At 40.3% G+C, this 14,390-nt stretch overlaps 1 protein-coding gene across 1 annotated transcript in view; it reads right to left on the reverse strand.

Annotated features, from left to right (window-relative positions):
* Nucleotides 1-716: 716 nt before the first annotated feature.
* Nucleotides 717-14,390, reverse strand: part of LOC128643891 (trinucleotide repeat-containing gene 6A protein-like) — a gene marked incomplete at both ends in the record, with an annotated part of 86,897 nt that continues 73,223 nt past the window's right edge. Inside the window, 6 exons of the mRNA XM_053696662.1 lie at nucleotides 717-875; nucleotides 1,437-1,562; nucleotides 1,677-1,875; nucleotides 2,048-2,125; nucleotides 2,665-2,802; nucleotides 12,301-12,435. Coding sequence (XP_053552637.1) covers nucleotides 717-875; nucleotides 1,437-1,562; nucleotides 1,677-1,875; nucleotides 2,048-2,125; nucleotides 2,665-2,802; nucleotides 12,301-12,435 — 835 coding nt within the window. The remainder of the gene's footprint in view (nucleotides 876-1,436; nucleotides 1,563-1,676; nucleotides 1,876-2,047; nucleotides 2,126-2,664; nucleotides 2,803-12,300; nucleotides 12,436-14,390) is intronic.

Here is a 14,390-nt window from a genome sequence, read left to right on the forward strand (position 1 = left end):
TCAACACTGATTGCTCAGGAGCCGTTAGGCGACAGTCTGGATTGATTTGCAAAAAATTTTTTCCCTGCCCCTCAAGACTAAATTCCATCAATACTTTCACTGAGAGGTTGACATGATTACTTAAAACTCCAGTCCTTTTATGAAGGGAACATACCAAATTACAGGACTATCCAAACCTTCTGACACTTCTCTGCCACCTCCTATAGTGACGAAAGGCAAAGAATAACTAGGGGATAGGGTAAGTGGGAGGGATATTTAAGCCTTTGGCTGGGGTGTCTTTGCCTACTCCTGGTGGCCAGGTGTTTTATTTCCCAACAGTAAGGAATGAAGTCATGGACTCTCCCTGCCTTAAGGAAGGAAATTATGACAGTGAAACTAGTACTGAGAGAGAACAATGGAAAATTACAGTGTTAGAATCTCTCTGTTCCGGCACCCTCTGGAAGTGCAATTTATTCTTAAGATTCTTGTTTATATAGCATTGCTATAATCATACCAAAGACAAAATCAGTCATTTAAAATGACAAAACAAGGGTAAAGGAGCTTTTTCTAGACTGTTTAATACACTCTGGCAGGTAAATTGGACACAGGGGAGAAGAAAAGAAAAACAATCACAGTACAGTCCATTTAACATAAAAATGTTGTTTAGTACATACAAAAACCATTAATACAAGTAAAAAGAATACTAAATAAGGAGACAAAGCCACTTCATTACTCACCTGGGGGCCAATTGACACTGCTGGAGCCATTTGGCGATTTGGCACTGGGCCAGCCATCTCCTATTGATCCTGGAGGGCTGGATGGAGAATTACTGCTATTCATGAAATCATATGAACCAAAAGGAGAATCTTCAAGTCTAAAACCACTTGAAATAGCACCTGCATAAAATCATGGAAACTTATGTCACACACAGACCAGAGAACATGCAGGTGAAAAGATTTCAAAAAGTAAAGCTCTTGCCAAAATGCATCAGGACCAGGGTCTTTCTTTATATTGGCCATGGAAATGTTTTAAAGTGATGGTAAATCCTAGCGTTTCTGAAATGCTAGGATTTACTATTGGAACAAATAAAGGGGACTTTCATTCATGAAGTATAAAATACTTCATGCTGAAAGTTCCTTTATTTGCTCCAAGCAAAAGCCTTAAATGAGCTGCTAAGGCAGCCCACAGGCACAATGCCATCTTCGCTATTTGGCAGAGAGGTGACGTTTCCACTGCTTAGCCAATAGCATTGCAGGAATTCCAGCTTCGCACCACAATAGGCTATAACTAATTAGAATGTCTATTTTTTCAGTAGAATGGCCATTTAATATATTTTAAGATTAAAAGCTTTTACTTGCTTTGCTACATAGGAGCTATAGTTAAAGTACGATCACAATTGATAGATCTACTCAAAATCTTGCTAAATCAAACCGATTCTCTCTTTAGACCCTCATTACCATGTTTACTGGAATTCTGATCCAGTGACGTACTAGAAGACATGCTGTCAACCGTCGTCCATTTCCTCAGTCGGGACTGTGGCTCCTTCATACTTCCAAGTTCCATATTTACATTTGAATTCAATCCTTAAAAGACAAACACATATAAATTGTTGCATTTGAGCCAACTACACAGGTTTTTAGCTATAAAAATATGGCCATTATTAAATGTAAAATACAAGAAAATAGTCTTATAATGACCTAATGAAAATCCACCAAAAGCACTGATGGGTGAAGGTACTTTTGGCATCTCGGGGGTTGAGTGAGGCAACACATTCTCCATATAGGACTTCATGGGAGGTTGATGGTGCATTGACTGGGGAGACTGGGGAACAGGCTGCTTCATGAGCAGGTTAGGCTCATATTGACGGGACTGTTGATGCAAACCCATATTCCGAACCTTAAAATTGAGAGAGGATTTCATATTTACTACAGAAACCTCAGCATTTATAAAAGATAACAAAACAGATGGGGGGGGGGAGCACAACACATAGACAAGTCGGATAAAGTACTTAAAAACCATAGACTGAGATTTTGAGCATTCTGACCACTTTATTATCAATTTAACAGACCTGTTGTTCTTGCTGTTGGCGTGTCCCAGAAGACACCCCTCTTGGATTCTGCACCTTCTGCTGCTGAGCCAATAACCTCTGTGAGAAGAAAAATAATAAAATAAAGGCACTGGAAATATATATATATAAAAACAAAACAACTAGAATTCCCTTGCACAACTGCATTTAAAATGAATAGACATAAAAACCAGTATTATCCATAAATTATTCATAACATTCATTTGTGACAGTTTCAACAATGAAAGCTTTATTAACTTGGTCTTTATAAGTGAGGGGTAAACATTTTAATCAGCTCAGCTAACTCCCACTGGCATCTATACAATTTTACAACCGATTAAAGCTCAAAATGTGTCTATTAGTGATACTAAGAGAAAACCATGGGACAATTCTTAGCTCTGGTTTACTGAGCCATTTTTCTCACTTGCAAGTGTGTTTTTACATCTTTTTTTTATCCCTGTCTAATTAATTTACCTTTTGCGCATCTTACCTAAGCTCCGGTATTCTTTTGTTTTGCTTACTAAAAATTATCCAGATTTTATTTTTAAAAATCACCTATATATATTCCCAAAGCAAGAAAAGGAGGGTGGCAAGATGTGGTACTATGTACCCAAACTTACTTGTAGCTGGGAGATTTGAGAGAGCTGGGTAAGCTGGTTTAATTGAGAGAGCTGGTTCAACATGGCTACTTGCTGAGGGCCAAAAAGCGGATTCAGGCCCCCATTGTTTGGCGGGTACTTTAGTAAAGAAGGAGGAACCTAAGAATAAATGAGAAAATTACATTTCTACACATTGATAGGACCACACATATATACATACATGTAAGAATAATAATTAGACTGTGCATAGATTATACAAATAAAACTATTAACCATTGTGTAGGGCCCTCTGAAAACTCCCGATTAGTTACATGTCACTGGGAGATTACTACTATCCCGACTGCATTTGTTTGCCATTAACTCGTTTGGAATAAAAAAAACAGAATTTATGTTTACCTGATAAATTTCTTTCTCCAACGGTGTGTCCGGTCCACGGCGTCATCCTTACTTGTGGGATATTCTCTTCCCCAACAGGAAATGGCAAAGAGCCCAGCAAAGCTGGTCACATGATCCCTCCTAGGCTCCGCCTACCCCAGTCATTCGACCGACGTTAAGGAGGAATAATAGCATAGGAGAAACCATATGGTACCGTGGTGACTGTAGTTAAAGAAAATAAATTATCAGACCTGATTAAAAAACCAGGGCGGGCCGTGGACCGGACACACCGTTGGAGAAAGAAATTTATCAGGTAAACATAAATTCTGTTTTCTCCAACATAGGTGTGTCCGGTCCACGGCGTCATCCTTACTTGTGGGAACCAATACCAAAGCTTTAGGACACGGATGAAGGGAGGGAGCAAATCAGGTCACCTAAATGGAAGGCACCACGGCTTGCAAAACCTTTCTCCCAAAAATAGCCTCAGAAGAAGCAAAAGTATCAAACTTGTAAAATTTGGTAAAAGTGTGCAGTGAAGACCAAGTCGCTGCCCTACATATCTGATCAACAGAAGCCTCGTTCTTGAAGGCCCATGTGGAAGCCACAGCCCTAGTGGAATGAGCCGTGATTCTTTCGGGAGGCTGCCGTCCGGCAGTCTCGTAAGCCAATCTGATGATGCTTTTAATCCAAAAAGAGAGAGAGGTAGAAGTTGCTTTTTGACCTCTCCTTTTACCTGAATAAACAACAAACAGGGAAGATGTTTGTCTAAAATCCTTTGTAGCATCTAAATAGAATTTTAGAGCGCGAACAACATCCAAATTGTGCAACAAGCGTTCCTTCTTTGAAACTGGTTTCGGACACAGAGAAGGTACGATAATCTCCTGGTTAATGTTTTTGTTAGAAACAACTTTTGGAAGAAAACCAGGTTTAGTACGTAAAACCACCTTATCTGCATGGAACACCAGATAAGGAGGAGAACACTGCAGAGCAGATAATTCTGAAACTCTTCTAGCAGAAGAAATTGCAACTAAAAACAAAACTTTCCAAGATAATAACTTAATATCAACGGAATGTAAGGGTTCAAACGGAACCCCCTGAAGAACTGAAAGAACTAGATTGAGACTCCAAGGAGGAGTCAAAGGTTTGTAAACAGGCTTGATTCTAACCAGAGCCTGAACAAAGGCTTGAACATCTGGCACAGCGGCCAGTTTTTTGTGAAGTAACACCGACAAGGCAGAAATCTGTCCCTTCAGGGAACTTGCCGATAATCCTTTTTCCAATCCTTCTTGAAGGAAGGATAGAATCCTAGGAATCTTAACCTTGTCCCAAGGGAATCCTTTAGATTCACACCAACAGATATATTTTTTCCAAATTTTGTGGTAAATCTTTCTAGTTACAGGCTTTCTGGCCTGAACAAGAGTATCGATAACAGAATCTGAGAAACCTCGCTTCGATAAAATCAAGCGTTCAATCTCCAAGCAGTCAGCTGGAGTGAAACCAGATTCGGATGTTCGAACGGACCCTGAACAAGAAGGTCTCGTCTCAAAGGTAGCTTCCAAGGTGGAGCCGATGACATATTCACCAGATCTGCATACCAAGTCCTGCGTGGCCACGCAGGAGCTATCAAGATCACCGACGCCCTCTCCTGATTGATCCTGGCTACCAGCCTGGGGATGAGAGGAAACGGCGGGAACACATAAGCTAGTTTGAAGGTCCAAGGTGCTACTAGTGCATCCACTAGAGCCGCCTTGGGATCCCTGGATCTGGACCCGTAGCAAGGAACTTTGAAGTTCTGACGAGAGGCCATCAGATCCATGTCTGGAATGCCCCAAAGTTGAGTGACTTGGGCAAAGATTTCCGGATGGAGTTCCCACTCCCCCGGATGCAATGTCTGACGACTCAGAAAATCCGCTTCCCAATTTTCCACTCCCGGGATGTGGATAGCAGACAGGTGGCAGGAGTGAGACTCCGCCCATAGAATAATCTTGGTCACTTCTTCCATCGCTAGGGAACTCCTTGTTCCCCCCTGATGGTTGATGTACGCAACAGTCGTCATGTTGTCTGATTGAAACCGTATGAACTTGGTCCTCGCTAGCTGAGGCCAAGCCTTGAGAGCATTGAATATCGCTCTCAGTTCCAGAATATTTATCGGTAGAAGAGATTCTTCCCGAGACCAAAGACCCTGAGCTTTCAGGGATCCCCAGACCGCGCCCCAGCCCATCAGACTGGCGTCGGTCGTGACAATGACCCACTCTGGTCTGTGGAATGTCATCCCTCGTGACAGGTTGTCCAGGGACAGCCACCAACGGAGTGAGTCTCTGGTCCTCTGATTTACTTGTATCTTTGGAGACAAGTCTGTATAGTCCCCATTCCACTGACTGAGCATGCACAGTTGTAATGGTCTTAGATGAGTGCGCGCAAAAGGAACTATGTCCATTGCCGCTACCATCAACCCGATCACTTCCATGCACTGAGCTACGGAAGGAAGAGGAACGGAATGAAGTATTCGACAAGAGTCCAGAAGCTTTGTCTTTCTGGCCTCTGTTAGAAAAATCCTCATTTCTGAGGAGTCTATAACTGTTCCCAAGAAGGGAACCCTTGTTGACGGGGATAGAGAACTCTTTTCCACGTTCACTTTCCAGCCGTGCGATCTGAGAAAGGCCAGGACGATGTCCGTGTGAGCCTTTGCTCGAGGGAGGGACGACGCTTGAATCAGAATGTCGTCCAGGTAAGGTACTACTGCAATGCCCCTTGGTCTTAGCACAGCTAGAAGGGACCCTAGTACCTTTGTGAAAATCCTTGGAGCAGTGGCTAATCCGAAAGGAAGCGCCACGAACTGGTAATGTTTGTCCAGGAATGCAAACCTTAGGAACCGATGATGTTCCTTGTGGATAGGAATATGTAGATACGCATCCTTTAAATCCACCGTGGTCATGAATTGACCTTCCTGGATGGAAGGAAGGATAGTTCGAATGGTTTCCATCTTGAAAGATGGGACCTTGAGAAATTTGTTTAAGATCTTGAGATCTAGGATTGGTCTGAATGTTCCCTCTTTTTTGGGAACTATGAACAGATTGGAGTAGAACCCCATCCCTTGTTCTCTCAATGGAACAGGATGAATCACTCCCATTTTTAACAGGTCTTCTACACAATGTAAGAACGCCTGTCTTTTTATGTGGTCTGAAGACAACTGAGACCTGTGGAACCTTCCCCTTGGGGGAAGTCCCTTGAATTCCAGAAGATAACCCTGGGAGACTATTTCTAGCGCCCAAGGATCCAGAACATCTCTTGCCCAAGCCTGAGCGAAGAGAGAGAGTCTGCCCCCCACCAGATCCGGTCCCGGATCGGGGGCCGATATTTCATGCTGTCTTGGTAGCAGTGGCAGGTTTCTTTGCCTGCTTTCCCTTGTTCCAGCCTTGCATTGGTCTCCAAGCTGGCTTGGCCTGAGAAGTATTACCCTCTTGCTTAGAGGACGTAGCACCTTGGGCTGGTCCGTTTTTACGAAAGGGACGAAAATTAGGTCTATTTTTTGCCTTGAAAGGCCGATCCTGAGGAAGGGCATGGCCCTTACCCCCAGTGATATCAGAGATAATCTCTTTCAAGTCAGGACCAAACAGCGTTTTCCCCTTGAAAGGAATGTTTAGTAGCTTGTTCTTGGAAGACGCATCAGCCGACCAAGATTTCAACCAAAGCGCTCTGCGCGCCACAATAGCAAACCCAGAATTCTTAGCCGCTAACTTAGCCAATTGCAAAGAGGCGTCTAGAGTGAAAGAATTAGCCAATTTGAGAGCATTGACTCTGTCCATAATCTCCTCATAAGGAGGAGAGTCACTATCGAGCACCTTAATCAGTTCATCAAACCAGAAATATGCGGCTGTAGTGACAGGGACAATGCATGAAATGGGTTGTAGAAGGTAACCCTGCTGAACAAACATCTTTTTAAGCAAACCTTCTAATTTTTTATCCATAGGATCTTTGAAAGCACAACTATCCTCTATGGGAATAGTGGTGCGTTTGTTTAAAGTAGAAACCGCTCCCTCGACCTTGGGGACTGACTGCCATAAGTCCTTTCTGGGGTCGACCATAGGAAACAATTTTTTAAATATGGGGGGAGGGACGAAAGGAATACCGGGCCTTTCCCATTCTTTATTAACAATGTCCGCCACCCGCTTGGGTATAGGAAAAGCTTCTGGGAGCCCCGGCACCTCTAGGAACTTGTCCATTTTACATAGTTTCTCTGGGATGACCAAATTTTCACAATCATCCAGAGTGGATAATACCTCCTTAAGCAAAATGCGGAGATGTTCCAATTTAAATTTAAAAGTAATCACATCAGATTCAGCCTGCTGAGAAATGTTCCCTAAATCAGTAATTTCTCCCTCAGACAAAACCTCCCTGGCTCCCTCAGATTGGGTTAGGGGCCCTTCAGAGATATTAATATCAGCGTCGTCATGCTCTTCAGTAACTAAAACAGAGCATCCACGCTTACGCTGACAAGGGTTCATTTTGGCTAAAATGTTTTTGACAGAATTATCCATTACAGCCGTTAATTGTTGCATAGTAAGGAGTATTGGCGCGCTAGATGTACTAGGGGCCTCCTGAGTGGGCAAGACTCGTGTAGACGAAGGAGGGAATGATGCAGTACCATGCTTACTCCCCTCACTTGAGGAATCATCTTGGGCATCATTGTCATTATCACATAAATCACATTTATTTAAATGAATAGGAATTCTGGCTTCCCCACATTCAGAACACAGTCTATCTGGTAGTTCAGACATGTTAAACAGGCATAAACTTGATAAGAAAGTACAAAAAACGTTTTGAAATAAAACCGTTACTGTCACTTTAAATTTTAAACTGAACACACTTTATTACTGCAATTGCGAAAAAACATGAAGGAATTGTTCAAAATTCACCAAACTTTCACCACAGTGTCTTAAAGCCTTGAAAATATTGCACACCAATTTTGGAAGCTTTAACCCTTAAAATAACGGAACCGGAGCCGTTTTAAGCTTTAACCCCTTTACAGTCCCTGGTATCTGCTTTGCTGAGACCCAACCAAACCCAAAGGGGAATACGATACCAAATGATGCCTTCAGAAGTCTTTTATCAGTATCAGAGCTCCTCTCACATGCGACTGCATGCCATGCCTCTCAAAAACAAGTGCGCAACACCGGCGCGAAAATGAGACTCTGCCTATGCTTTGGGAAAGCCCCTAAAGAATAAGGTGTCTAAAACAGTGCCTGCCGATATAATTATATCAAAATACCCAGAATAAATGATTCCTCAAGGCTAAATAAGTGTCAATATCAATCGATTTAGCCCAAAAAATGTCTACAGTCTAAATAAGCCCTTGTGAAGCCCTTATTTACAATCGTAATAAACATGGCTTACCGGATCCCATAGGGAAAATGACAGCTTCCAGCATTACATCGTCTTGTTAGAATGTGTCATACCTCAAGCAGCAAAGGACTGCAAACTGTTCCCCCAACTGAAGTTAATGCTCTCAACAGTCCTGTGTGGAACAGCCATGGATTTTAGTTACGGTTGCTAAAATCATTTTCCTCATACAAACAGAATTCTTCATCTCTTTTCTGTTTCTGAGTAAATAGTACGTACCAGCACTATTTGAAAATAACAAACTCTTGATTGAATAATGAAAAACTACAGTTAAACACTAAAAAACTCTAAGCCATCTCCGTGGAGATGTTGCCTGTACAACGGCAAAGAGAATGACTGGGGTAGGCGGAGCCTAGGAGGGATCATGTGACCAGCTTTGCTGGGCTCTTTGCCATTTCCTGTTGGGGAAGAGAATATCCCACAAGTAAGGATGACGCCGTGGACCGGACACACCTATGTTGGAGAAAAATTGTACTTTTATTCAGCCCTGTTTTCTTCTACTTTGGTGTGAGAAAGATCTTGTTTGCTATGGTCCTAGACAGGGGCGTTGCCCTAGTGTTTGGCTAGTGTACAAGAAAGTGTTCACGCAGAAGAACATGGATTTAAGTGCTGTTGGAGTGCCTTGCTATTATTTTATCCATTCAAATAATTTAGTTCTCAACCAGCTGAAGAAGTTTTCCTCAACATACATTGCTGAAAGAAAAAACACTTATCTTGCTTGTAGGTGGAAGTCTATAAAAAGAGTGTGTAACCATGAACGTATAAGTGAGAGAATAAGTAACTCATACTTTATGTAAAACACTGATGACAGTAAACTTCATTGTTTGCTTTATCTAAATAGTGAAAGAAAATTTTATTTAACAACTTCCCAATTTACTTCTATGATCTAATTTGCATTGTTTTATTTGTATCCATTGTTGAAAATCATACCTAGGTAGGCTTAGGAGCTAGCTGCTACTTGGTAAGCCAATGATGAGGCATGTGTGCAGCCACCCCAATGTGTTCAGCTAGCTCCCAGTAGTACATTAGTGCTCCTTCAATAAAGGATACCAAATAATGAAGCAACATGGATAATAGATATAAATTGGAAAGTTGCTTAAAATTGTATTCTCTGTCTGAAATCAAGAAAACAAATAGGGTTTTATGTCCCTTTAATCTTTAAATCCATTCTATACAAATAGTGTTGAACAGCACATAGTACACATACATATAAACATATTTAAGTTTAAGTGTAAACTTATTTAGTTTGTAGGATAGCCTTATGCTTATCCCAAACAGTGTTTGTCCTTTTCACCTATAAAGGAAGTTTATTCCATGAATCAAACCACCTTTTCTGCACGCTACCCTTCAGCTTGAGAACATAAACCCTTGCTCTGGAATTGTTCTTATTATGAAAAATACAGGTATACCTCACTTTACAGTGCTTGGCTAATACAGAGCTTTGTGGAGCTGAAGTTTAAACTCCAAGGATTTTGAAACAGTGCTGTAATCGTCGTGAGATTGCAAGAAAAGTGACTGCCACCATTTTGTAATGATTAGTTCATTCTGTTAACTGCATTGCAGTGCAATCTGTGTCTCAGTGTTATAGTCTGGCAAATGTTATTACAGTAATTGTCACTAATTTACAGGTACAGTATTTATTGAATACCAATTGAATACTGTGCTGTGCTAGTGCTAAACTAAACGTAGCCCTATTGCACCCCTAATATATGTTGGTTCAAACATGTTTTCGAAAACACTGGCAGGTGAAAAGAAAGCTAAATCCGTCTTGCTTCACTTTACAGCAGGGCTCTGGTCCCTAACCCGCTGTATGAGCGGGGTATACCTGTACTCCCGAAAAATGGGTTGAGCTTGCAGGGAAATCAAATCTCTTATATATCATATATATTATATATCTCTTTTGTATATCAAATCCCAATAGAGAAGAACTGGAAATTAACATTTTATTACTCATCTCTCCCACCCCCAGGAGTAGAACTTCTTCTGGCTATATTTACACAGCTTTCTTTAGCCTATACTTAAGAATAGCAACTTTAAGTATAGGTAGGGATGTCATAGGCCAAATCGCCAATTTCAAATGCAGATGTCAAGGAGCTATTTGTAAACAATTTAATAATACATTCCAGCAGGTAAAATAGATAATTGAAAACAAAAAAGGCAAAAACAAATAAGAAATTGGCTATTGATTTCCCACACGTGATGACTTGTGGACTCTCACCATCTGATGAAACAATTTATGCTTACCTGATAAATACATTTCTTTCATGATGGTGAGAGTCCAGGAGCCCTGCCCTTTGTCTTTGTTCAAATCGCAGCAAATACTTGTTGGCATATTTTTGCCTTGCTTTATCTTTCCTGCTTTTCCTTTTTCCTCATCTACTTGGCTATATTATAAATAACTGAGGATCATGGGAAGTGGGAGGGATTTAAAGCCCTGGTGTGTTGGGGTGTCTTGATTCCTCCTGGTGGTCAGGAGGAGAATATCCCCACGCATTTTGACTTGTGGCCTTTCACCATCATGACATTTTTTTATTTATATTTTTAAATATCACTTCTCATTTGGTCCAAACCCCACCTGGAACATTAACTCTATTACAAATGTCTGTACCATTTGCAAACGGATATACCTTCCTTGTATTTCGCCGACACCCATACCTCTATATGACTATACTGAAAATAACACACAAACTGCTACTTAAGTAAGAAGCAAGCAGGCGGTGTAAACGCCAACTAAAATTATCAGTAAAGCAAAGTTTTATTGAAATGTTTTAATAAAAAAAATATTTCTAGAATATAAAAATGTTATTCGGTCTCTATAGATATAGAAAAACTCTTTCCATGCAAAATACTTTAACATTATTGTTTCTTAAAGTAAATGTAAACTTGAGCGTACTCGCTCATGTCATAGGATAGAATTTAAAAATGTAGGCATAGATTCATTCATCAAATTTGTACTATTTATTAATATTCTCAGATTTTTACCTTTTAATGCTATTATGATAAGCGCCGTTCCGCCACCCTCCATAGTCCTCAATTGATTGACAGATGACGAATCTGCAATCCACTAATAATTGCTTCTCCACGGGGGCGTTAAGCTCCTTTGCACAAACGTCACGCCCCGGAGTGGAAACAATGATAAGTAGACTGCAGATTCCTCATCTGTCAATCAATTGAGGACTATGGCGGGCGAAGGAACCGCGCTTATCGTTATAGCATTAAAAAGGTAAAAATCTGAGAATATTAATACATAGTACAAATTTGATGAATGAAAGTATGCCTACATTTTTAAATTCTATCCTATGACGTGAGCAAGTACACTCAACTTTACAGTCACTTTAATGCGATGTCACAGTCAAAAACTTTGTAACATGATCAAGTTAAAGGGACTGGGACAATATTTTCTCCCCTTAAATGTGTTCCCAATGATCCATTTTACCTACTGGATTGTATTAACGTTAATGATTTAGAAATTTGCTTTGTTCTGTTGGTATTCTTTGTTGAAAGCTAAACCTAGGTAGGTTCATATGTTAGTTTCTAAGCCCTTGAAGGCTGCCTCTTTTCTCTGTCCATTAGACAGTTTTTCATAGTTACACAGCGCTAGTTCATGCCATATAGATAAAATTGTGCTCACTCACGTGCGATTTATTTATAAATCAGCACTGATTGGCTAAAATTCAAGTCTGTAAAAAGAATTAAAATAAAGAGTCAGTCTGCAGAGGCTTAGATACAAGGTAATCACAGAGGTAAAAGTATATTAATATAACCGTATTGGTTATTCAACAATGGGGAATGAGTAAAAGGGATTATCTATCTTTTTAAACAACAACAATTCTGGAGTAGACTTCCGTTTTGTTACATTGTATATTTCAGAAATGTTCCCACCTGAGGGGGTATAATAGGAGGAGGCACTTGCGCACGGAGGTTAGGCTGAGATGAACTGAGAGCTTGTGCTGGAGGCTGCTGTGCGCCTCGGGCTTGTGCTGCATTCCCAACACCATACATATTGGAATTGCCATTCTGTGGATAGAAGAGTGAAAACGTTTTTTTAATCTTTGGCTTTTATTTATATTAATGTCATGTTACATTCAGGCATGGGAGGCTGCTCATACAAGTATAAACTAGAAATAAAAGGAGAAGTCCCACAATTAAAGCATTACAAATATTTTATGATCTTGCCAACGATTCAATATTTTTGGTATAAATCTCATATTAGCAAAATGTAAATCTACATAATCTTCCTGCTTGAAGGCTTTAAATTGGATTCTTATATTAGCACACTTGTTAAAGACATATAGAATTCGATAAACTTTTTAAATGTAAAACAAAAGATTGTTGAACAAATTTTGATAACGATAAAATAAGAATGGCGTAAAATTTCCTTTCTTTTTAAGTGGATTGGAAAAGGCTTTAGAGCAACAAGTAAGAATGTTCAAGAGTATGAGAAACACATGCATACATATACACACACAGTAATAAATATTTTATATATATATATATATATATATATATATATATATATATATATATATATATATATATATATATATATATATATATATATACACATACATATACAGGGAGTGCAGAATTATTAGGCAAGTTGTATTTTTGAGGATTAATTTTATTATTGAACAACCATGTTCTCAATGAACCCAAAAAACTCAATATCAAAGCTGAATAGTTTTGGAAGTAGTTTTTAGTTTGCTTTTAGTTATAGCTATTTTAGGGGGATATCTGTGTGTGCAGGTGACTATTACTGTGCATAATTATTAGGCAACTTAACAAAAAACAAATATATACCCATTTCAATTATTTATTTTTACCAGTGAAACCAATATAACATCTCAACATTCACAAATATACATTTCTGACATTCAAAAACAAAACAAAAACAAATCAGTGACCAATATAGCCACCTTTCTTTGCAAGGACACTCAAAAGCCTGCCATCCATGGATTCTGTCAGTGTTTTGATCTGTTCACCATCAACATTGCGTGCAGCAGCAACCACAGCCTCCCAGACACTGTTCAGAGAGGTGTACTGTTTTCCCTCCTTGTAAATCTCACATTTGATGATGGACCACAGGTTCTCAATGGGGTTCAGATCAGGTGAACAAGGAGGCTATGTCATTAGATTTTCTTCTTTTATACCCTTTCTTGCCAGCCACGCTGTGGAGTACTTGGACGCGTGTGATGGAGCATTGTCCTGCATGAAAATCATGTTTTTTTTTTAAGGATGCAGACTTCTTCCTGTACCACTGCTTGAAGGTGTCTTCCAGAAACTGGCAGTAGGACTGGGAGTTGAGCTTGACTCCATCCTCAACCCGAAAAGGCCCCACAAGCTCATCTTTGATGATACCAGCCCAAACCAGTACTCCACCTCCACCTTGCTGGCGTCTGAGTCTGACTGGAGCTCTCTGCCCTTTAAAAATCCAGCCACGGGCCCATCCATCTGGCCCATCAAGACTCACTCTCATTTCATCAGTCCAAAAAACCTTAGAACAATCAGTCTTGAGATATTTCTTGGCCCAGTCTTGACGTTTCAGCTTGTGTGTCTTGTTCAGTGGTGGTCGTCTTTCAGCCTTTCTTACCTTGGCCATGTCTCTGAGTATTGCACACCTTGTGCTTTTGGGCACTCCAGTGATGTTGCAGCTCTGAAATATGGCCAAACTGGTGGCAAGTGGCATCTTGGCAGCTGCACGCTTGACTTTTCTCAGTTCATGGGCAGTTATTTTGCGCCTTGGTTTTTCCACACGCTTCTTGCGACCCTGTTGACTATTTTGAATGAAACGCTTGATTGTTCGATGATCACGCTTCAGAAGCTTTGCAATTTTAAGAGTGCTGCATCCCTCTGCAAGATATCTCACTATTTTTTACTTTTCTGAGCCTGTCAAGTCCTTCTTTTGACCCATTTTGCCAAAGGAAAGGAAGTTGCCTAATAATTATGCACACCTGATATAGGGTGTTGATGTC

This window comes from Bombina bombina, unplaced genomic scaffold (assembly GCF_027579735.1).
Source record: "Bombina bombina isolate aBomBom1 unplaced genomic scaffold, aBomBom1.pri scaffold_1096, whole genome shotgun sequence".
Taxonomy (NCBI): domain Eukaryota; kingdom Metazoa; phylum Chordata; class Amphibia; order Anura; family Bombinatoridae; genus Bombina; species Bombina bombina.